Raw genomic sequence first — 18,641 nt, forward strand, 5'->3', positions numbered from 1 at the left:
CTAGGTGAGGTTAGTGTTAGGGTAGTGTTAGTGTTAGGGTAGTGTTAGGTTAGCGCTAGGTGAGGTTAGTGTTAGGGTAGTGTTAGGTTAGCACTAGGTGAGGTTAGTGTTAGGGTAGTGTTAGGTTAGCACTAGGTGAGGTTAGTGTTAGGTTAGTTTTAGGGTAGTGTTAGGTTAGTGTTAGGTTAGCGTGTTCCTTTTCCTTCCTAAATGCTTTAGTTTTGATGACTCCTTTCCCTGCCCTTTCTCCTCTTGCTTTCTCTCTCTCCTCCTCTGTCCCTCTCCCTTCTCATTCTCTTTTATCTCTCCCTCTCTCAGTGACCACCTCTAAGCTGTTCTTCCTTCCTTTTATCCCTCGTTTTTCTGCCTTTCTTTTTTTCCTTTTTTTGTTTGTTCTCTTTCTGTCTATGATAAAAACAGATCTGACTAGAAAATTAATGAGCACACTGCAAACAGTGAGAATGCAACACCACACACACACACACACTCTCACACACACACACACACACACATGCGCGCACACACACACGCTCATACACACACGCGCTCACACACACACAGGCACACACACGCACACACACACACGCTCACACACACACACGCTCACACACACGCGCTCACACACACGCTCACACACACACACGCGCGCTCACACACACACGCGTGCGCGCACACTTGCTCACACACGCATGTGCACACACGAGCACACACACACCTACCTGGAACATTTTCATTCACTTTAGTCCAAACAGTCAAGGGATTAAAGCATGTGTGTATATTTGTATTGTTTAAGAAAGGCACAAAAGTGCAGGCAGACACAAACAAGCCAATATGAGTCACGTCAGTAGAGCACACACACATACCGTGTTTATATGAAAGATATAATCTACTTATTTTTTAAGGCCTGATGTTGATTTGTTGTTTATGTATGTATAGTTAAAAACAAGATGGTTTTATGGTGAATGAGAACACATTGGTACAGGATCTTCAGTTTTCAATATTTACAGTGGTGATCATAGTTCCTATAGTTCATAGTTCTAAGCTCCCACACACATTAGAAACACCTGCCAGTACCTGTACTTACTGACTGTAAAATAGCGCGCTCTCTCTCTCTCTCTCTCTCTCTCGCTCTCTCTCTCTGTGTCTCTCTCTCTCTCTCTCTGTCTCTCTCTCTCTCTCTCTCTGTCTCTCTCTCTCTCTGTCTCTCTCTCTCTCTGTCACTCTCTCTCTCCCTCTCACTCGCTCTCTCTCTCTCTCGCTCTCTCTCTCTCTCTCTCTCTCCATTTCCTTTATTATTAGCTGCATTTATCTTACAGATGCATTTTATGAGTGCAATTACAACTATTTCCTTTACCGCCATTATAAAAAAGATTAAAATTGTTTAATTATCTAGAAAATTTACTTCAGAGCAAATAATACAAAGTGTAGCCCCTTTGCTAACATACACAGATTTCCAGCCCCTTTGACCTAGTCATCACCGGTCCGTTTCTGACCACAGGACCCCTGCTGTCCCGTTTCTCAACACAGCATTAATACTTGGGGTCATGGTCGTGGGTGTTGAAGTGAACTTCCCATCAGACACAGCAGGGCTGCTAGTCCACCACCAAAAACACACTCACCCAACGGTGATCTGACTCATGATCTGATGGATATCGGACTCGACTGTGCATGGCAGTAGATAAGCTATGCACTTTAAATGTTATTCTCAATAAAGTCTTGTTGTGTGTTTTGATTTGATATGGTTTTGTTGGTTGGCTGGTTGGTTGGTTTGATTGGTTGGTTGGTTAGTTGGTTGGTTGCCTAGCAACATATAAAAAGGTCTGTTTACACTATTGCTTTGGGCCTGTAGAAAGAAACATACCACTGAGACACTGTATACTTTCTTGCTGTTACACAATTACATAAAGCTGCTTTGTTAATATAAAACTATTTTTCAGCAGATATTAAAACAAAATAAGCAAAGCCATCAAGTCCAGTCAGAACAAAATAACAGACATCCATGATAATGACATCTATTATAACAGACTACATCATATTATTCATAACAATGAAGCTGACAGAATTATAGAAGTACATACAAATATATAGAGAGTTGTTTAGTGGATAACACTAAAGTCATAAAAATAAATGATAGTTACATCAGTCAGAATTCACAACAGCAGTGTACATGCTCGGGGGAAAAGAAATAAAACATAAGTAAGTAAAACTGTCACTGCTAAATACTTATGATGGTAGTATTGCTAAATACTTATGATGGTAGTACTGCTAAATACTTATGATGGTAGTACTGCTAAATACTTATGATGGTAGCATTGCTAAATACTTATGATGGTAGTATTGCTAAATACTTATGATGGTAGTACTGCTAAATACTTATGATAGTAGTATTGCTAAATACTTATGATGGTAGTACTACTAAATACTTATGATGGTAGTACTGCTAAATACGTATGATGGTAGTGTTTTCCTGGCCAGCAATAGTTGGACAGCAGGAGCAGAGCCTCACAAATCTCATGGCAATCTGTGTGGAAAAACAGTAGAGATTTCTAACTTAATCTGTGTGCCCGCGGGGATTGGTAGATGAACAGAATGAATGGCCTGAATCCAAACAAATTGCCTACCTGCAAGAACTCGAGAGGCTGATTTATTGCCGAGTAGCTTGGACTTTCTCATTTTAGGCTTGCAAGAAACTGAATTTGCCTTGATCCTGTGGCAGAAGCGTTCGATGCAGACTTATAAACGGCTGCTTGCTTATGGCTAAACTCCACCTTTCGATGGGCCCAGTCTGATTAAATGACCACTGAATGTGGTCTTTGTGACTCCCTGAACATGATAAGATATCGGTGATGCTTGTTAACTGATATTTCGACTTTTATCAATGATAAAAGATGTTGAGGGTTTGGTGTGAGTAGAACTTCAGGTCTTGATCTTATTGGGGCCATATAAACAGTCTGACTAGTCACTGCCGCACACGCTACCACACTGTCATGCTCTTGCTAGGAGAAGCTTTTCTTGCTTAAACAGCTGACTACTGACTACTGAACTACTGACTACTGATAGCTGAATACTTTGCTAGGAGACTTGTTCCTCACAGCAGCACAGTCCACCTGACACTGTTCTCTACGTAAACAAGCAACACACTTTGAAAGGGTTATAATTATAATAATAGAGACATCTTTAGCCAGAGGTGTCTAAGAAGGTTTTTGGTTTACACATGGCAAGAGAGTCACATGACAGTCAGCTAGCCGTGTCCTGATGGTACATCCAGCAACAGAGTCAATGAATCTTATTGCTTTCAAGTCTCAAGTTTCAAGTGTTCAAGAATTAAAATTCTCCTATTAATAAATGTAAAAACAAACTGATATATACACACACACACGCATATATGCATACATACATATATATATATCACATGATGTGTTCTGCATGAGCCTTTGTCTGTGTTCCCTCTACTTCTAAGTCTTGGTAAAGTTAATTTCATAAGTAACTCTCTTCAGAAATCCAGAAAGCATTCATAAAAACTTAATGTCAGGAGTGTAATGTCAGATACTGACATCTATGCTGATTAGTCATTCCAGTAAAATAACAGATTTCCAGCAGATTTAATTCAGTGCTCATTTCCAGGAAAGCCTGCATGTATGAGACGTATAAATCACAGCATCTCTGAAGTCTAGCCTAAAGTGTATGTAGTGACACCTATATATCCCATATTGACTATCCCATATTGGTTATCCTATATTTGTTATCCCATATTGACTATCCCATACTGACTATCCCATATTTACTATCCCATATTGGTTATCCCATATTGATTATCCCATATTTTCTATCCCATATTGGTTATACCATATTGGATATCCCATATTGGTTATTGTTGCTGGTTTGCCAGAGGAAGTCTTGGTTCCTCTCAAGGTTTCTTCCTCATGCTATTAAGGGGGTTTTTCTTGCCACTGTCGCCCTTGGCTTGCTCACTTGGGGCTTGGACTTGGGTAGTGATTTTTGGTATCCAGGCTATTTCAAGTACAGATGCATGTTTGTTTTGAACTACTAAACATAACTTCTATTAGTTAGTTGATCTTAACTTCTTAATTGTTGGTAATAAAGTGGCGTACTAACAGTTTTGTGGAGTCTCTGTAAAACAACTTCTCAAAGTGATTCTTTATTTACAGCCTACCTCTGCGATTCTGGGTGAACGTGATCAAGAACCCCCAGTTTGTGTTCGACATCCATAAGAGCAGCATCACGGACGCGTGTCTCTCCGTGGTGGCCCAGACCTTCATGGACTCTTGCTCCACGTCCGAGCACCGCCTGGGCAAAGACTCGCCCTCTAACAAGCTGCTCTATGCCAAGGACATTCCCAGCTACAAGAGCTGGGTGGAGAGGTGAGAGAGAGTGTGTGTGTGTGTGTGTGTGTGTGTGTGTGTGTGTGTGTGTAAGACTGGTTGTTTCCTTCACAGGAGTAATAATGTCATCCCTCATCATGCTAATAGCACTAGTACAGTCACCGAATTCTCCTAATTTAAGTGCTTTAATTACCGTAAATGACTTCGTATCACAGCATGAGCTTGCCCAGAAATGAAAGCGTCCGAGACAGAGAACTGCAGCGTCTACTAAAGCGGAATGAGGGAGTGTGGCTGACATGCAAGGCAGTTGCAGGGAGGGACAAAATTCTGAGATAAATGATTGGTGAATTTCCAAGCCAAATGAAAAACTGTGAAAATGGATGGTGTGGCGTTGGCCTGAACAGACCCGGCGCACGCCAGCGCGGCAGAGCTAGACCCCAGCCGAGAATGCCGCGCTGCGCGGCAATCTGCTCGAATGAGACGTCTGGTGTGTTTGTTTGGTGAGGGCAGTGTTTAATAAAAGCTGTGGGTGGGTGCAAGTCAGGGGTGGGGGTTTCCGGTGGGGGTGGCATGTGGGGGGAGGAGTTTCAGTATCTGAAACTGGAGGGAGGGCCATATCCGAGTGGTGTGCATGATCTCATCACACGCTGGCTCCTCTCATGGTTTCTGTGCTTCCCAAAGGAAGCGTCAAACGGGGGCTGTTAAAGTGCTTTTTAAATTATTTATGCATGTCTTTATTTATTTATATTTGTAGCCACGACGTACGAGGCCCCCCACAGGATAGCAACTGGGAATAAATATGCAAACATTAATTTTTTAAAGTGTTTTTAACTGAAATCAATACCATTCTTCAGAGATATTTTATAGGAAGGCTTGTAGCTGTAATTCTGCTAGCGGCAGATTAATGACTCTCTGGATTACCCGCTGTAAAGAGGTTGTCTCTTTCACACCACCCAAACTGCTCTCGCCTGCAGCACGAATCAAACGAGCGCTGCTTCGACCAATATGGACGATAGAAACAAACAGCTCACTGTTACTCTGCACAAGCATGTTTAGGCTGAGAATTTGATATCCTTAGAGAGGGCCAGACAAGAACATACCAGCGTTCTGACGGGCGGCGACTATGGCAGATGGTTTTGGTAAGTTGAGAGGGCATGTTGCAGTTAGCGTGTCATGTGTTTCGGATCATGTGTATGCTTGCTGCTTGGAATCTCAGCTTTGGTAAAATAAAAAAATCATAACTTAGTTCCCAGCGTTCCTGCGTTCTGCAAAGGCAGGAACGGCGTGTATTAGGATACAAGTAGACCGCAGCCAGCCTTAACCAGGACGGAGTGGAGAATGCGTAGCACGCTTCGGTGTTCTTGTGTCTTCACAAGTGCCCAGGGTGCATTTGCACTGGGCAAGTGTTTGAGAAGCGTGCACGGCGTGTGAGATGCACTAGCATGAGGTGTTTGATGGCCCCTCTGTCTGCGGCAGGATGAAACGTGAGGCATGTTTCATCTTTAGCCTGTGGTGCAGTGTGACTCTGGAGCGCTAGTCTCCTGTGCTGTCTCTCTCTTTCTCTCGTTTGTCTCTCCCTCTTTCTCTCATCTGCCCCTCGTCTGTCACTCTCATCTTTCGCTCTCTCTGTCTCTCAGTCTCTTTCTCTCTCTTTCTCTCTCTCTCTCTCTCTCTCTGTCTCATGCTGAACTTGGCTGCTAATGGCCGCACAGCTGCACACACCTGATGCTAAAGGTGGTCACACATATCATGCATTCCTAGGCGCATGCACACACACACACACGGACACGCGCACACACACACACACAAAAGTTGTGTCCATACATTGGCTCAGTGCAGGAATTAAATATGTAAATGACCTGCCTTAATTAAAGACTTGACAGTGACACTGCAGCTGCTGCTGACAGTGAATGATTGCTTTGAGCCTCCTGCAGACAGAAGGCTGTGTGTGTGTGTGTGTGTGTGTGTGTGTGTGTGTGTGTCTGTGTGCGCGTGTCTGTGTGCGCGTGTGTGTGTGCATGCGTGCGTGTGCACTCGTGTGTGTGTGTGTGTGTGTGCGTGTGTGTGTGTGCGTGTGTGTGTGCGTGTGTGTGTGCATGCGTGCGTGTGCACTCGTGTGTGTGTGTGTGTGTGTGTGTGTGTGTGTGTGTGTGCGCGCTCGTGCGTGTGTGTGTGTGTGTGTGTGTGTGTGTGTGTGTGTGTGCGCGCTCGTGTGTGTGCGTGTGTGTGTGTGCGCTCGTATGTGTGTGTTAGGGTAGACCTGGCATCCTGTATGTTTTGCTGATGCCTCTAAAACCACGTTTGAAGGGCATCGGCTCATTACCAGTCCCTGTCACTCACTGGCAGTGAAAGTGAATGTAAGCTTGACTCTTGGGGTCATGACAGCTGTCAGTCAGAGGGAGTGTGTCTGCTCTGACCCTAAAGCACAAACAAAGAATCTTACCTTTAATTCATTAATAACCTCAATACCCAAGAGTTACCTCTCTGTGTCTGCAGTGATCTAATCATTTAATCTCTGTGTGTGTGCCTGTGCTTGCATTCTCACAGGTACTACTCAGACATCAGTAAGATGCCCGCCATCAGTGACCAGGACATGAATGCCTACCTGGCTGAGCAGTCACGCATGCACATGAGCGAGTTCAACGCCATGAGCTCCCTCAGCGAAATCTATTCTTACGTGAGCAAGTACACAGAGGAGGTGAGTGCAGCCCACACTATGTCACCTCCACTCCTCTGCACCATGGACACGGGTCGCTATGTTATTAGTGCTAATACTATTCGCACTATATAATTAATATTAATATTGTTTAAGGCATCCACTTTTGCACAGTAATATGCCCACAAGGCAAATGTCCATGACTGGCAAATTCAAATGGTTTGAAAGGTAGGTACTGGCATGCTGACGCACTCATTTGGAACCCGATCAGTTGGTCTCGCTCCTCCTGACTCCAGCCTGTTTGCAGGAAGCCTTATACTGAACACACCACAAAGTCTCCCGAGATCAACTACTTTCATTAGTTTGCATTTTTGCATCCGGCTGGATTTAAAGGGGTCCTGTAGGGTTTAGTCGAGCACTGGGGTTTTTGCTGTGGGGTGACACAGGCGATCCTCACATAATACGTCGTATATAGTTTTGATTTTGAGATCCAAACCATATTCTATTTAATATTCTATTTATTTATAGCTATTTAAAGATAATTAGCCTGATGAGAGGTGACACTAGCCATGCCACTAGCACCTAGGAGCCTGCACTGTGCTAACAGAGAGGAAGTTGTCATGTGACTGCTTAACCTGAACTCACTCTCTCTCTCTCTCTCTCTCTCTCTCTTTCTCTCTCGCTCTCTCTCTCTCTCGGGCAGATTGTGAGTGCGCTGGAGCAAGACGACAGCGCCAGGAAACAGAGACTGGCTTTAAAGCTGGAACAGGTGGTCGCCTTCATGAGCCTGGAGAGCTGAGGACCGCGTTTCCCAGAGCGCACTGGGACACCCGTCAGAAACCGAGCCGTGCCTGAGCGAATACCCGTCCATCAATCTCACCTCTTTCGTTTTGCAAAAAAAAAAAAAAGAAGAAAAAAAAACCCCACACAACTTCCTGCATCTTCCCAAGCACCATTCAGGAGTCCACAGCGCATTAGCTCTGCTTCCTAGAAGAGTAGAGAACAGCCTTGGGGCTGCAGACTACACTTACCCATGATGCAACAGGGGAAGAGGGAGGGCAACCATTCATTCTGCTGTCTAAAGGGGTGGTTGCCTGCGTACTCTGCCTCACTGGTGCCCTCTATGCTTCCCCTGGTGAATTTAAAAAAAGTTTAAAATATAAATAAATAACTGTTACATTTATGTTGCCTTCAGATTATAGCTGTTAAGCAAAGTGTTTCAAACCACAATGTTGGGTGTCAATTTGTTCAGATTTTTATGCCTAGGGTAGTGTATGACACTACCGTAGTGTCCAGTTAATTGTAGTACCAAAACACGGATAATTTGCTGTTGGTACTGCATGTGTAGGAGAAATGCAGACCAAATGGGTCGTGTCAAAAAACTTGAAACCCAAAAGAGTTTACAGGACAGAGTTTCCTACCGTCCACGTAACAGCCGTCGCATGGGGATTGCCTGTGATCTGCCATCGCCTGGAGAGAAGGGATGTGTGTTTAAACCGCTGTGGTTCCCGTGACAACGGGGGGTAGAGTGATTCCTCTCTCTACTGAGAGCCCAACTGACTGTGAAACTTTGAGCGTAGCTTTTCTGCCACTGTCCAGATGTGCAGAGCTTCTCCCTGTTCCTGAGAGGTCTCTCGCACTGGTCTGGCGTTAGCACATTACGAAAGTGAACCTCTCTGATCATGTATTCTTCGTAAGCACACACATGCACGCAAAACACGCTCACACATGCATGCGCGCACACACACACACGCACACACACGCGCACACAGACACACACACAGACACACACAACAATCACACACACACACACACACACACACACACACACAGACACAGACACACACACACACACAATCACACACACAGCGTGCAGAGACTCACTTCTCCTCGCAGGCCTGACCAGCTCTGAGGGGGTTTTTGTGGATCATTCTCTTAACTTATAAATAGCACACAATCTGCAGCTGCCTCAGAGCCCTGGGGGGGGTGAAGAGACAGAATATACCGTTAGAGATAACAGCAGACGTTCTGGACGGCTGGAAAGGTACAGATGAAATCGGTCGGCAGAAAACCAAAGGAGATTGATTTAAAAAAACGAAAGAAAGAAAGAAAGAAAAAACAAGAAGAACTAGCAGTCACAGAGGCGATTGAAAAGAACCAAACCACTCCTGCTTCCGCGCTCAGAAGACTCAAACTGACAAATGAGAAGACCCCCTTTTTTATTTAACGTCCTGGAGGAACACAGATCATGTGACCTCAGCTCCGCCTCCTCCAGACTGAGGGCACACGACCTGGAGTGTTTTCCTTGGCCCACAGACGAGACGAGCGGGACCTTGAGCAGCGGAACCTGGTCCTGCTCTTCTGCGCAGTCCTGGGGTGGCCGTCTCCCAAATCTGCCCGTTTTTCCCACGTACTTGTCACGGCTGCGGTTGTCACCCGGAAAAAAGTCCCCGAGCCTCGGTCACAGTCGTGCCCGACGCTCGGAAATGTTGGACGTGACCACTGACGGAGGGACAGAGACCCTCAAGCCACCCTGCTGCCCTTTGACCTTTGACCTTTCTTTTGCCTTGACGGAGTGCTCCATGTGGTGATTTTGAATGTGTGGAGGCCAGCTGTGGTCCACCTCGGGTACTTTATTGGGTTTTTAAAACGCATGTACTTCGATTTAAACTTCATTAATGAGAAAAGCAAAAAAAAAAAAGGAAAACTGAGAAAAACAAGCCTTGCTAAATGATGATGTGGATGTGTTCTTTTCTTTCTTTTGCTTGGGAGAACGAGACAGAAAATGGATTGTCATCTTAAGCTAAGCTGCAGTTTCTGTTAAGGTGGAACCTTTATCCCGCTCACCTGCTCAATGGTCATTCTCATGTTTTGTGGACGTGTTAAATGCTAATAAAATGAAAGTGATACCTTAAGCAAATATCGTATATACCCTTGCATGTTGACCTATTTGGATGTTATGAAACGGAACTGCCTTGCAATCAAAGCTATTTATATAATACTACTAGGAATTTCTAAATATTAAAAAAAGTTCTTCTTTTAGACTGTCACAGATAGATGTAACATCAGCATCCAGCTTTCACACAAATGTCGCAGTCCCTCAGGTAGAGTATCTTTCGATGAGTTGTCAATCTACAGTTGACCGCTAAGCCATTCATGTTCATGTTGGACAGCTGCACAATGCCTGTTACTATAGCAGTACTATGTCATGATGAACGGCAAATCCAGAGATGCTAGTCTCCAAAACGCATCTCAAAAGTGTGATGTTGGTGGGGGGGGGGGGGGTGTTTTTGTTTGTTTGTTTATCTCATCCATTGATTTTGTGATGAGGACTGTTCTACTGCCTTTTAATTTGCTTCTGCTTTTGTTCGTCTGTGGTTTATGGTTATAAGAAAGCATCACATGAGTGTAAATATGTTGAAATGTCATCTTAAAACTGTCTAGAGGTAGTGTGATCGGAGTTTTCATTTGGTGTCTCCTCCTTCTGCTCATGTTTTTCCCAGTCATGTCGTCACGTGTGTGGCCGTTTTCACTCTCTGAATGTTGCTCTGCAACACGTGTGGTGTCATGAGCTAAATCACCGCCTTGTCAGACTGTTCCAGATTTTTGGCATTCTGACTTCAAAATGAACCGTCATCCATTTCTAACAAATTGGCCTAAGACAGTCCAGCCCTTTTTTTCAAATTTAACATTAAAAAACCATAAATGTTGTGAAAATTGTGAACCTCGTTTATATGATGCAGTAATTGACTGAGTTCTGACTTCAAGAGATTCTACAGCACACCTTAATGTTTAGAATCAACTGTCAATCACAGTATATGATTGAAAAAAATCGGTAGTAAAAAAGTCTTTGTTAGTATTAGAAGGTGTTTGTTAAGAAAGTGACTGTCCCACATTCTCTTCACGACTCTGCCTGTGTGCCCTTCTTTGTGCCCATCTTCCATGTCCTGTGTGGTTCGACGGATCTTGACTCTCGGTTCGTAAAAGACCTGGTAAAGCTTCCACCTTTAACATTTTTGTAAGATCTATAAAAATGTCCTTCTAGCTCAGTGTTATAGCAGGAGTTTCCGAGCCCCGTTAGAAAAGACTTTTCCTATTTCCAGATCTGAAGAGAGAGATGAATTATCCTGGGAGAGAGAGACAGGGGAAGGGCGAGCTTCTCCAACTTTGTTATAATTGTATACCTGTGTATGTAAATATAATGCATTCCTATTTTGCAGTCAAGGACAAAATACTATTTGTAATATAGAATAAACTTTATTATGAAAAAAAAGTCACTTTCTGTGAGGAGTCCTTTTTTTCGCTGTAGGTGTGCCCAACAATTCATAAATGCTTGTAAGACAAGATAAAGTTGTACAGAAGAGAAAGTGCATATAGTGAAGAAATGATTCTTTCATTCTGACTTTAGCCCCTCCAATCTTGGGGGGTGTATGAAATAGTGTCGTCAGCTCATAACAGAGTGACATGGCAGTCACTCTGTTATGGCCGATAAAAACTCTGCTCCAACCCCCAGACCGAACATAGGATAGCAGAAATGACGGCCAAAAATGATTACATTTTGCTGATTTATTTATTTATTTTGTTTATCAGAAGTTGTAAACTTCAGGAGTATTCACAGATCGAAAATACATCCCGGCTTCCTGTCTAGTTGTGATTTGATATTATTATAGATTTCTACAAATGTGCAAATATTTGTCAGACAATAAATATCTAGTTTTTCCATGATGAAATGGATAAGACAGAATATATTGTCTATGGGGTTTCACTTGACAGGTGAAATTCTTCAGTTTTCAGATGAAGTCTTCTGGGGTGGAGGAGCATTAGCTCAGCACAGTCACTTATACATCCCAATGATCCACCCCTGTCCAATTAAACACAGACCGACCCCTCTACAATGATACACAGATCCACCCCAGTCCAATTACAGACACAGACCCATCCCTGTCCAGTGATACAGATTTACCCCTGTCCAATGACACACACAGACCCACCCCTGTCCAATTAAACACAGACCCACCCCTGTCCAATTAAACACTGACTCAGCCCTGTCCAATTAAACACTGACTCAGCCCTGTCCAATTAAATGCAGATCCCGCCCTGTCCAATTAAACACAGACCCACCCCTGTCCAATTACAAACACAGACCCATCCCTGTCCAATGATACAGATTTACCCCTGTCCAATGACACACACAGACCCACTCCTGTCCAATTAAACACTGACTCAGCCCTGTCCAATTAAACACTGACTCAGCCCTGTCCAATTAAACACAGATCCCGCCCTGTCCAATTAAATGCAGACCCACCCCTATCCAATTAAACACAGACTCACCCCTGCTGATTAAACACAGACCCACCCCTGTCCAATTACAAACACAGACCCACCGCTGTCCAATTACAGACACAGACCAACCACTGTCCAATTACAGAAACACACCCACCCCTATCCAATGACACACTCAGACCCACCCCTGTCCAATTAAACACATACCCACCACCATCTAATGACACACAGATCCACCACTGTCCAATGACACACACAGACCCACCCCTGTCCAATTAAACACAAAACAGCCACTGTCCAATTACACATTGGCTCACCCCTGTCAAATTACACTCAGACGTCTGATTATGCACCTGCAACCAATCAGTAGCACAGCAAGGAAGAGAGAGAGAGAGAGAAACCCAGTGTATATATAGACTAAAACAGAAACACCATGCATGTAAAAAGATGTAACAAGAGTTCACATTCGATTAACCACATAGGAATTCCAGGTCTTTCTGCACCAGCTTCTCCACTTTCAGGCAACCAACAGACCAGGAACAGCAGTAGGAGAGAGGGCTGCTTCTCTGGTTCCTGGCCAGCTGGCTTTGGTTGCAACATCATTAATCCATGCAGGAGAGCTAATGATCAGATACTGATGTCTCTCCCAAATGAAGGACTGAGGTGGTGTTAGTACCAATGAAGGAGGTCACCGCAAAATCACATTCAACATTCAAATTCAAATCGCATTCAAATTCAAATGTATTTGTATAAGGCTTTTATAACACGTGTCACAAAGCAGCTTTACAGAACTCTATCCAGAGAATGCGGCTCCAGGCCCCAAATGAGCAGATGAAAGCGACAGTGGCAAAGAACCCCCTGAGAGGAAGAAGCCTTGAGAGGAAACAAGATTCAGAAGGCCAAGCCATGCTCCTCTGGCTCACACCAAAGTGCAAACAAATAATACGATATGAATAATGTTGATTTCGCTTTTACATTTAACCAGCTAGAAAGCCTGTGACTAGCTTATAAGCACTGAAAAATGACCGAGAAATATTTGGCGGAGGTATTCGCATTATTTAGTGACAACCAATTAGTAGTTCAGAGTCCACACAGTAAACAACAAAACCCTATAGTCTAGTGGGAATACCAACGACGGTGGTGAGGGACTCTTCACTACAGTCGACATGGCACCCAGGAACGGCTTTTAGTCTCTTCGTGAGAGTAGGTGGAACATGCAGTCAGACCCAGCTGGAGGGTCTATGGGGCTCAGGCTATTCAAAGCATTAGGGGTCAGATTCCCAGCCTCAGATTAGACCTATGTCTAGACTAAAAGGAGTTTCCAGTGGTGATTCACCATTAGCACATCAGTCTAGTCCTTGACAAGGTTTAACCCACAGTTCAGGAAACTGGATCTAGATGTTTTAGCATGATCTGGTACACTGTTGATAAGCAATAATACTAGGATGAGGCTAACAGTAGCACAGAGCCTGGCAGACCATAGAACAACCACAGCGGAGGATGATGGAAAATGAGAAAATGATTAGGAATGATGAAGAACACCATCCAGGAAGTAGGTACGAGCAGTTCACAGAGTGCCATGGAGAGATCAGAATGACCTCAATGTGTCTGGCACACTTATTGCTGGCGAGCCAGCAGAAGAAAAGGGCCGCTCACAGCTTCCAACAAAGCAGAGGAAGGAAAGGTCTCCGAGTTCCAGGACGAAGCGTCCCTCTGCTGGAACGATGGAATGAGGTGAGTCGGCAGACAAATGGGAGCCATTCGTGTTCCAGACCACTTCACCTCATCTGTGCGCACGCCTGCATGGCAGCCAGGCGGGCCAGCTCGGGGGCTTAGAGTTGGGGGTGTTAGTATTTATTTTATTTTATTTTTAACATCGTGACTGCTAGCAGGATGGATTTTGGTGCAGAGCCGTCATGGATGGTAATATCCAGCCACGTTGCAGACCTCCATGGAATGGTGGCTTCTCCTTAGGTCTGCTTAATAGCCCAAACCATCCTACTAATACTACTGTTCACATTACTTGGGCCTTAAACGCATTCTCGACATACTACGCCAGACAGCCAGCCTGGACCACGCCTAGCAAGCATTTCACCCACTAAAGAGATGCCTGGGAATGGCTGCTTCACACACTCACAGTGACCCAAGCTTCTACTGAATTCTGTTGGTTTTAGGATTTGCATCAACGTGATAAAATGCATGTTACTTTGTCCAGTTACTTATGGTACCCTGAAAGGGTGGGTATATAAAAACAAGAACTGTGATTCATATATATTCATTCATCTAACATAGCTGTAAAATTTCTACATGGTTGACAGTGTCAACAGGGTGAGGCTATAAGCATAATCAAGCATAAGAACATTTTTGAAGAAACAATTTTAGAATCAGTGTGAAATAGTGTTTTTTTTTTCTGAAACTATGAACTACGGTTTTGAAAGATGTTAGTTAGGTTACTGTGAACATTAGTTTAACTGCGTATAACTAGAGTTCTAATCTACATAGACGTGCACAGAATAATTTACATCTTAATAATTAATAATGATAATTTACATATTAAGCAGCACTCAGCATTTGTCACCCTCTGGTGGATGAATTACGCATAACAGGGAAGAGCTTTGTCCTAATGTCCCGAACTCTTAACAACAGAAATGTCTGACCCGCAGGATATGTTGCAAATATCATGCCACAGAATGGTGATATTTTATGGAATGTTTAAAATGCAACATGTACAAATAAGTCTGTTCGGCTGTCATCTGTCCTCTGAATATATACTATGGGGCTTCTCAATGTTTTGTTTTTGTTTTTTGTTTTTTACAATGCTGCAACTACTGAAAATACTGCATTAAAATAATCAGCTAAAACATTTCTCAGAGATCCTCTTCAGTCTAAACAGTTGGCAAATGTTGTGCAATTTAACACATTTAGCTGAGAAAAATGGAGTCTCTAACATAAGGCTTCTTTGTGAAGGAAAATGATCTATATGTTTGAACTGTTCAAAGGCATGAAAAATATGAAGCCTGCAAGAGGATCTTGTAAATAAAAAATAAGAGTTGCTGCTTTCTTCACACAGCCAAAGATCTCTAACTCAATTTCACACACATTTCACAATAATGAGTGTGAACACTGGTACCCAGCGATAAAACAAAGTTCAGATATAGGCTGCAGGCTCCACTGGATGCAACCCCAGAACACTGATAAAATCAAATCTTAACTGCTGCTTAATTGCTTGGATGATGTTTGTTCTATTTTTATATGTAAAACAATATCTCATTTCACTATGAAGATTGGTAACAGATTACTAACACAGTAAACTTGAACTTAATGTCATCAAAGTTATTTGCATGATAATTTCCCATATAAATTATGTTGGAGTTAAAAAGATAAAAACACAGTCTCCTTGTTGTTGTTGTTGTGTGTGAGAGAGTAATTAATAGGGTTAGGGTTAGCGCTAACCCTTCTGAAGGAGTATTACGACCACTATTATCAGAAACATCACCTTAGTCTAGAAAAACAGTGAAGCGTATTGTTTTATTAACACCAAATTTATCTTAAGAAATGTAACTGCTGAATTGACATTAGTCTCATTTCTCAGGTCAGCTCGTACGGTGGCAGCCTAGGAAACTGAAATGTCATTTCAGATTTGTTCTGGAAGAGCCCTGACTGCTAAAACTTCACGAGGTCAGCGAAACCATTTGAAAATTTGCCCCCCCCCCCGTGTTAAGAAACCTGGCCCCCTCTCTCTCTGCTGTTCTGCTGGCAGGTTTGAAGCCTGAGGCTACAAGAAAATGACTTCGTACAATATGGATTTCTGTAAAGGAGCAGAAAATGTTCCACGTTCCATCTAATTAGTGGAATTGCAATCAAAAGTGTTTTATAGGTTAAATGTGCCGACACAAGCTTGCGAAAACCCTGCAGTGATACAACAATAGTACATCTGCCCCATGTCAACCTCTCGTGGTCATTTTGAAGTTGACATGGCAGGAGTTGAGATGGTAAAAAAATATCTGCCAAGCAGCTGCCAGTAGGACCTACGCATAAGAGCTTTTATTTGGATTCTCTTCCGCACTAATGAGGGAACACAGTATCCATGCTGTGTGCTGCTCCTCTCATACCAATTGCAACCACTGCTTTGCTTTCAAAAGCCTGAAGCACATGTGGTGTAGGTAGGAAGGAGGTGGCGGAGGTGGAGGTGGCCAGTCTGCTCGGCTGAAACAGCCCAAGGCAGATGGACGTCCTCCGGCCCGAGTCTACTGCAGCTCGGAGGAAAACTGCAATGGGAACAGGAGGGAAAGAATGAAATACAGGGTGATGTTATTCACAGTAGTTCCTGTCAAAGGTTTTGTATTAAGCAATTTGAGCAGATAGTGTTTACAAGGTCTAAAATATGCCCACAGTCTGGGATTTATTATTTTTTTTTCAAAGCAAGTGACTGCAAGGCCTTCACCATGATTCTGTGACCTTCAAACTGTTTCCAGGTCAGAGAGAGGGGCAAGGATGTCATATGTAAAACCATCATCATACCATCTGAGAGTTTTCATCAAGTAATTTTATCCTACAACTGCAGATTGCTTTTTTGACTATTATATTATTATAATATTTATGACCATGTATACTGCTATTATATATGTGAATCTAATTTTCAAATGGCTCGAAATGTTGAAAAAATTTATTATTTGTAGAAAACCAGTTACCTTTTCTGACTATTTACTGGGAGGTAAACAGGTTAGCTAACCAAACTGGTTTAGAAATAATGATCAAAGACAACTCATCTGAATTTTTGAGAATTAATATAAAGCTCAGGTAAAATTTGGCTTTTTTTCTCTCAAATGCTACTCTGGGTGATCTTGCGTGTCAGCCTGGCAGGTGGCTAACCTTGCTGAAGACAGGTGTAATGAACGTGCATGTGGAGATTGTGTTTAGCTGGCTACTTACCCATTACCTCTCAGTCTGAATCTCACATGATTGAGTGCAAGGAAGCTCAGAACACTCACATCTGATTATATACTGATGTAACTACAGTTCCAGGAGGGACCCGACCATTTTACATCTTTCTAGGAATGTGGAAGGTTACTGCAGACTAACTCCGACTCTTTATGCTCAACCCAACAATAATAAATTCATGAATATATACTGTCAGGTTTACCTGATATAAAATGGCTCTACCTGCAGTTATACAGACTAGTTTGTACATTCCAGTATGTCATTCTAATAAACATGATGTTAAACTAGCTATATTATTGATTTGGGGTTAGCCATAAAGTAAAGGGGAAATAAGTCATGTTTACCATCAAAAAGTAGCAAACTAATTGTGAAAGTGATTTTTCCTTTTTTTCTACAAAGTCCAGCTCACACGAGATATAGAACCAAATTGCTTTGTAGTCCTAAAATGAGCCATGTGACACTGTGACATCACAGCTTCTGGGTGTAGAAGTTCGAGCCATTTTATCCAACGTCATCACAGCAGTTCCTTCCCTCTTTCCTTCTCTCTCTTTTAAAAGATATAGCCTCTATTTTAGGAATATTACACTTTCCTCAGAATTCCAGGATGGAACTGCACTATATCCCTCTTCCTATATAAGGAACATCACTGAAGCAGCCTGCAGCCAGCCTTTGTAGCCTGTAGCTCTGAGAGAAGTAGTGAGAGATCGGGAGAGAGATATCCTCCAGACTGGCAAATATCTTATCTGCTCTTACCTAATTACTCCCTGTAATCTTCACAATTCTCCATCAACAATGGCTCACCTCCAGTATAGTTTAACTGTGTCATTCACCTGGGCTCTGTGCTTAAGGGGAAGCAATAGATTATGAGGGTGTTTTCTGAACAAAGGAAGCGTTCATAAGATTCACAATAAAGCATTCGATTGTGCAATGGTTTACATAGACACACAATGAATAATACATAAAACTGGACACAAAGCATATGTTTATAGTTGTGTTTAATTTAATTTAATTTAATTGATTTAATTTAATTTTAAACAAATGATTATATATTTGTTTGTTTGTTTATGATTTATTATTTTATTCGGTAAGATTTCACATAGTAGTGTAAGAGATAAGCATCTTATTCAAGCATCCTAGTGCATTTTCCCCTGGGATTAATAAAGTTATCTATCTATCTATCTATCTATCTATCTATCTATCTATCTATCTATCTATCTATCTATCTATCTATCTATCTATCTATCTATCTATCTTATAATTATGCTAATTATTTTGCGAGCAACTGTGTTTGTAGACTAAGGGCAAAAGCAGGGCTAATAACACGAAGGAATCAAAGTCATCCCAGTACCCCATCCTTGCTCGACGACTGACTTTTATTTTGGAAGACACGCAAAAGCCCTCCGGACTGCCTTTTGTCA

The 18,641-nt window shown here is 42.7% G+C and overlaps 1 protein-coding gene across 3 annotated transcripts in view; it reads left to right on the forward strand.

The window, feature by feature from the left end:
• The window catches only part of plxna4 (plexin A4), a 226,540-nt gene extending 215,270 nt beyond the window's left edge, over nt 1-11,270 (forward strand). For all 3 annotated transcript variants that reach the window (XM_035528507.2, XM_081724030.1, XM_035528508.2), the window contains 3 exons: nt 4,170-4,382; nt 6,891-7,041; nt 7,703-11,270. In XM_035528507.2, coding sequence (XP_035384400.1) covers nt 4,170-4,382; nt 6,891-7,041; nt 7,703-7,798 — 460 coding nt within the window. In that variant the 3' untranslated portion in view covers nt 7,799-11,270. The remainder of the gene's footprint in view (nt 1-4,169; nt 4,383-6,890; nt 7,042-7,702) is intronic.
• The last annotated feature ends 7,371 nt before the right edge of the window (nt 11,271-18,641 follow it).

This window comes from Electrophorus electricus, chromosome 11 (genome assembly GCF_041902795.1).
Source record: "Electrophorus electricus isolate QZ-2024a chromosome 11, ASM4190279v1, whole genome shotgun sequence".
In the NCBI taxonomy this organism is placed as follows: Eukaryota; Metazoa; Chordata; class Actinopteri; order Gymnotiformes; family Gymnotidae; genus Electrophorus; species Electrophorus electricus.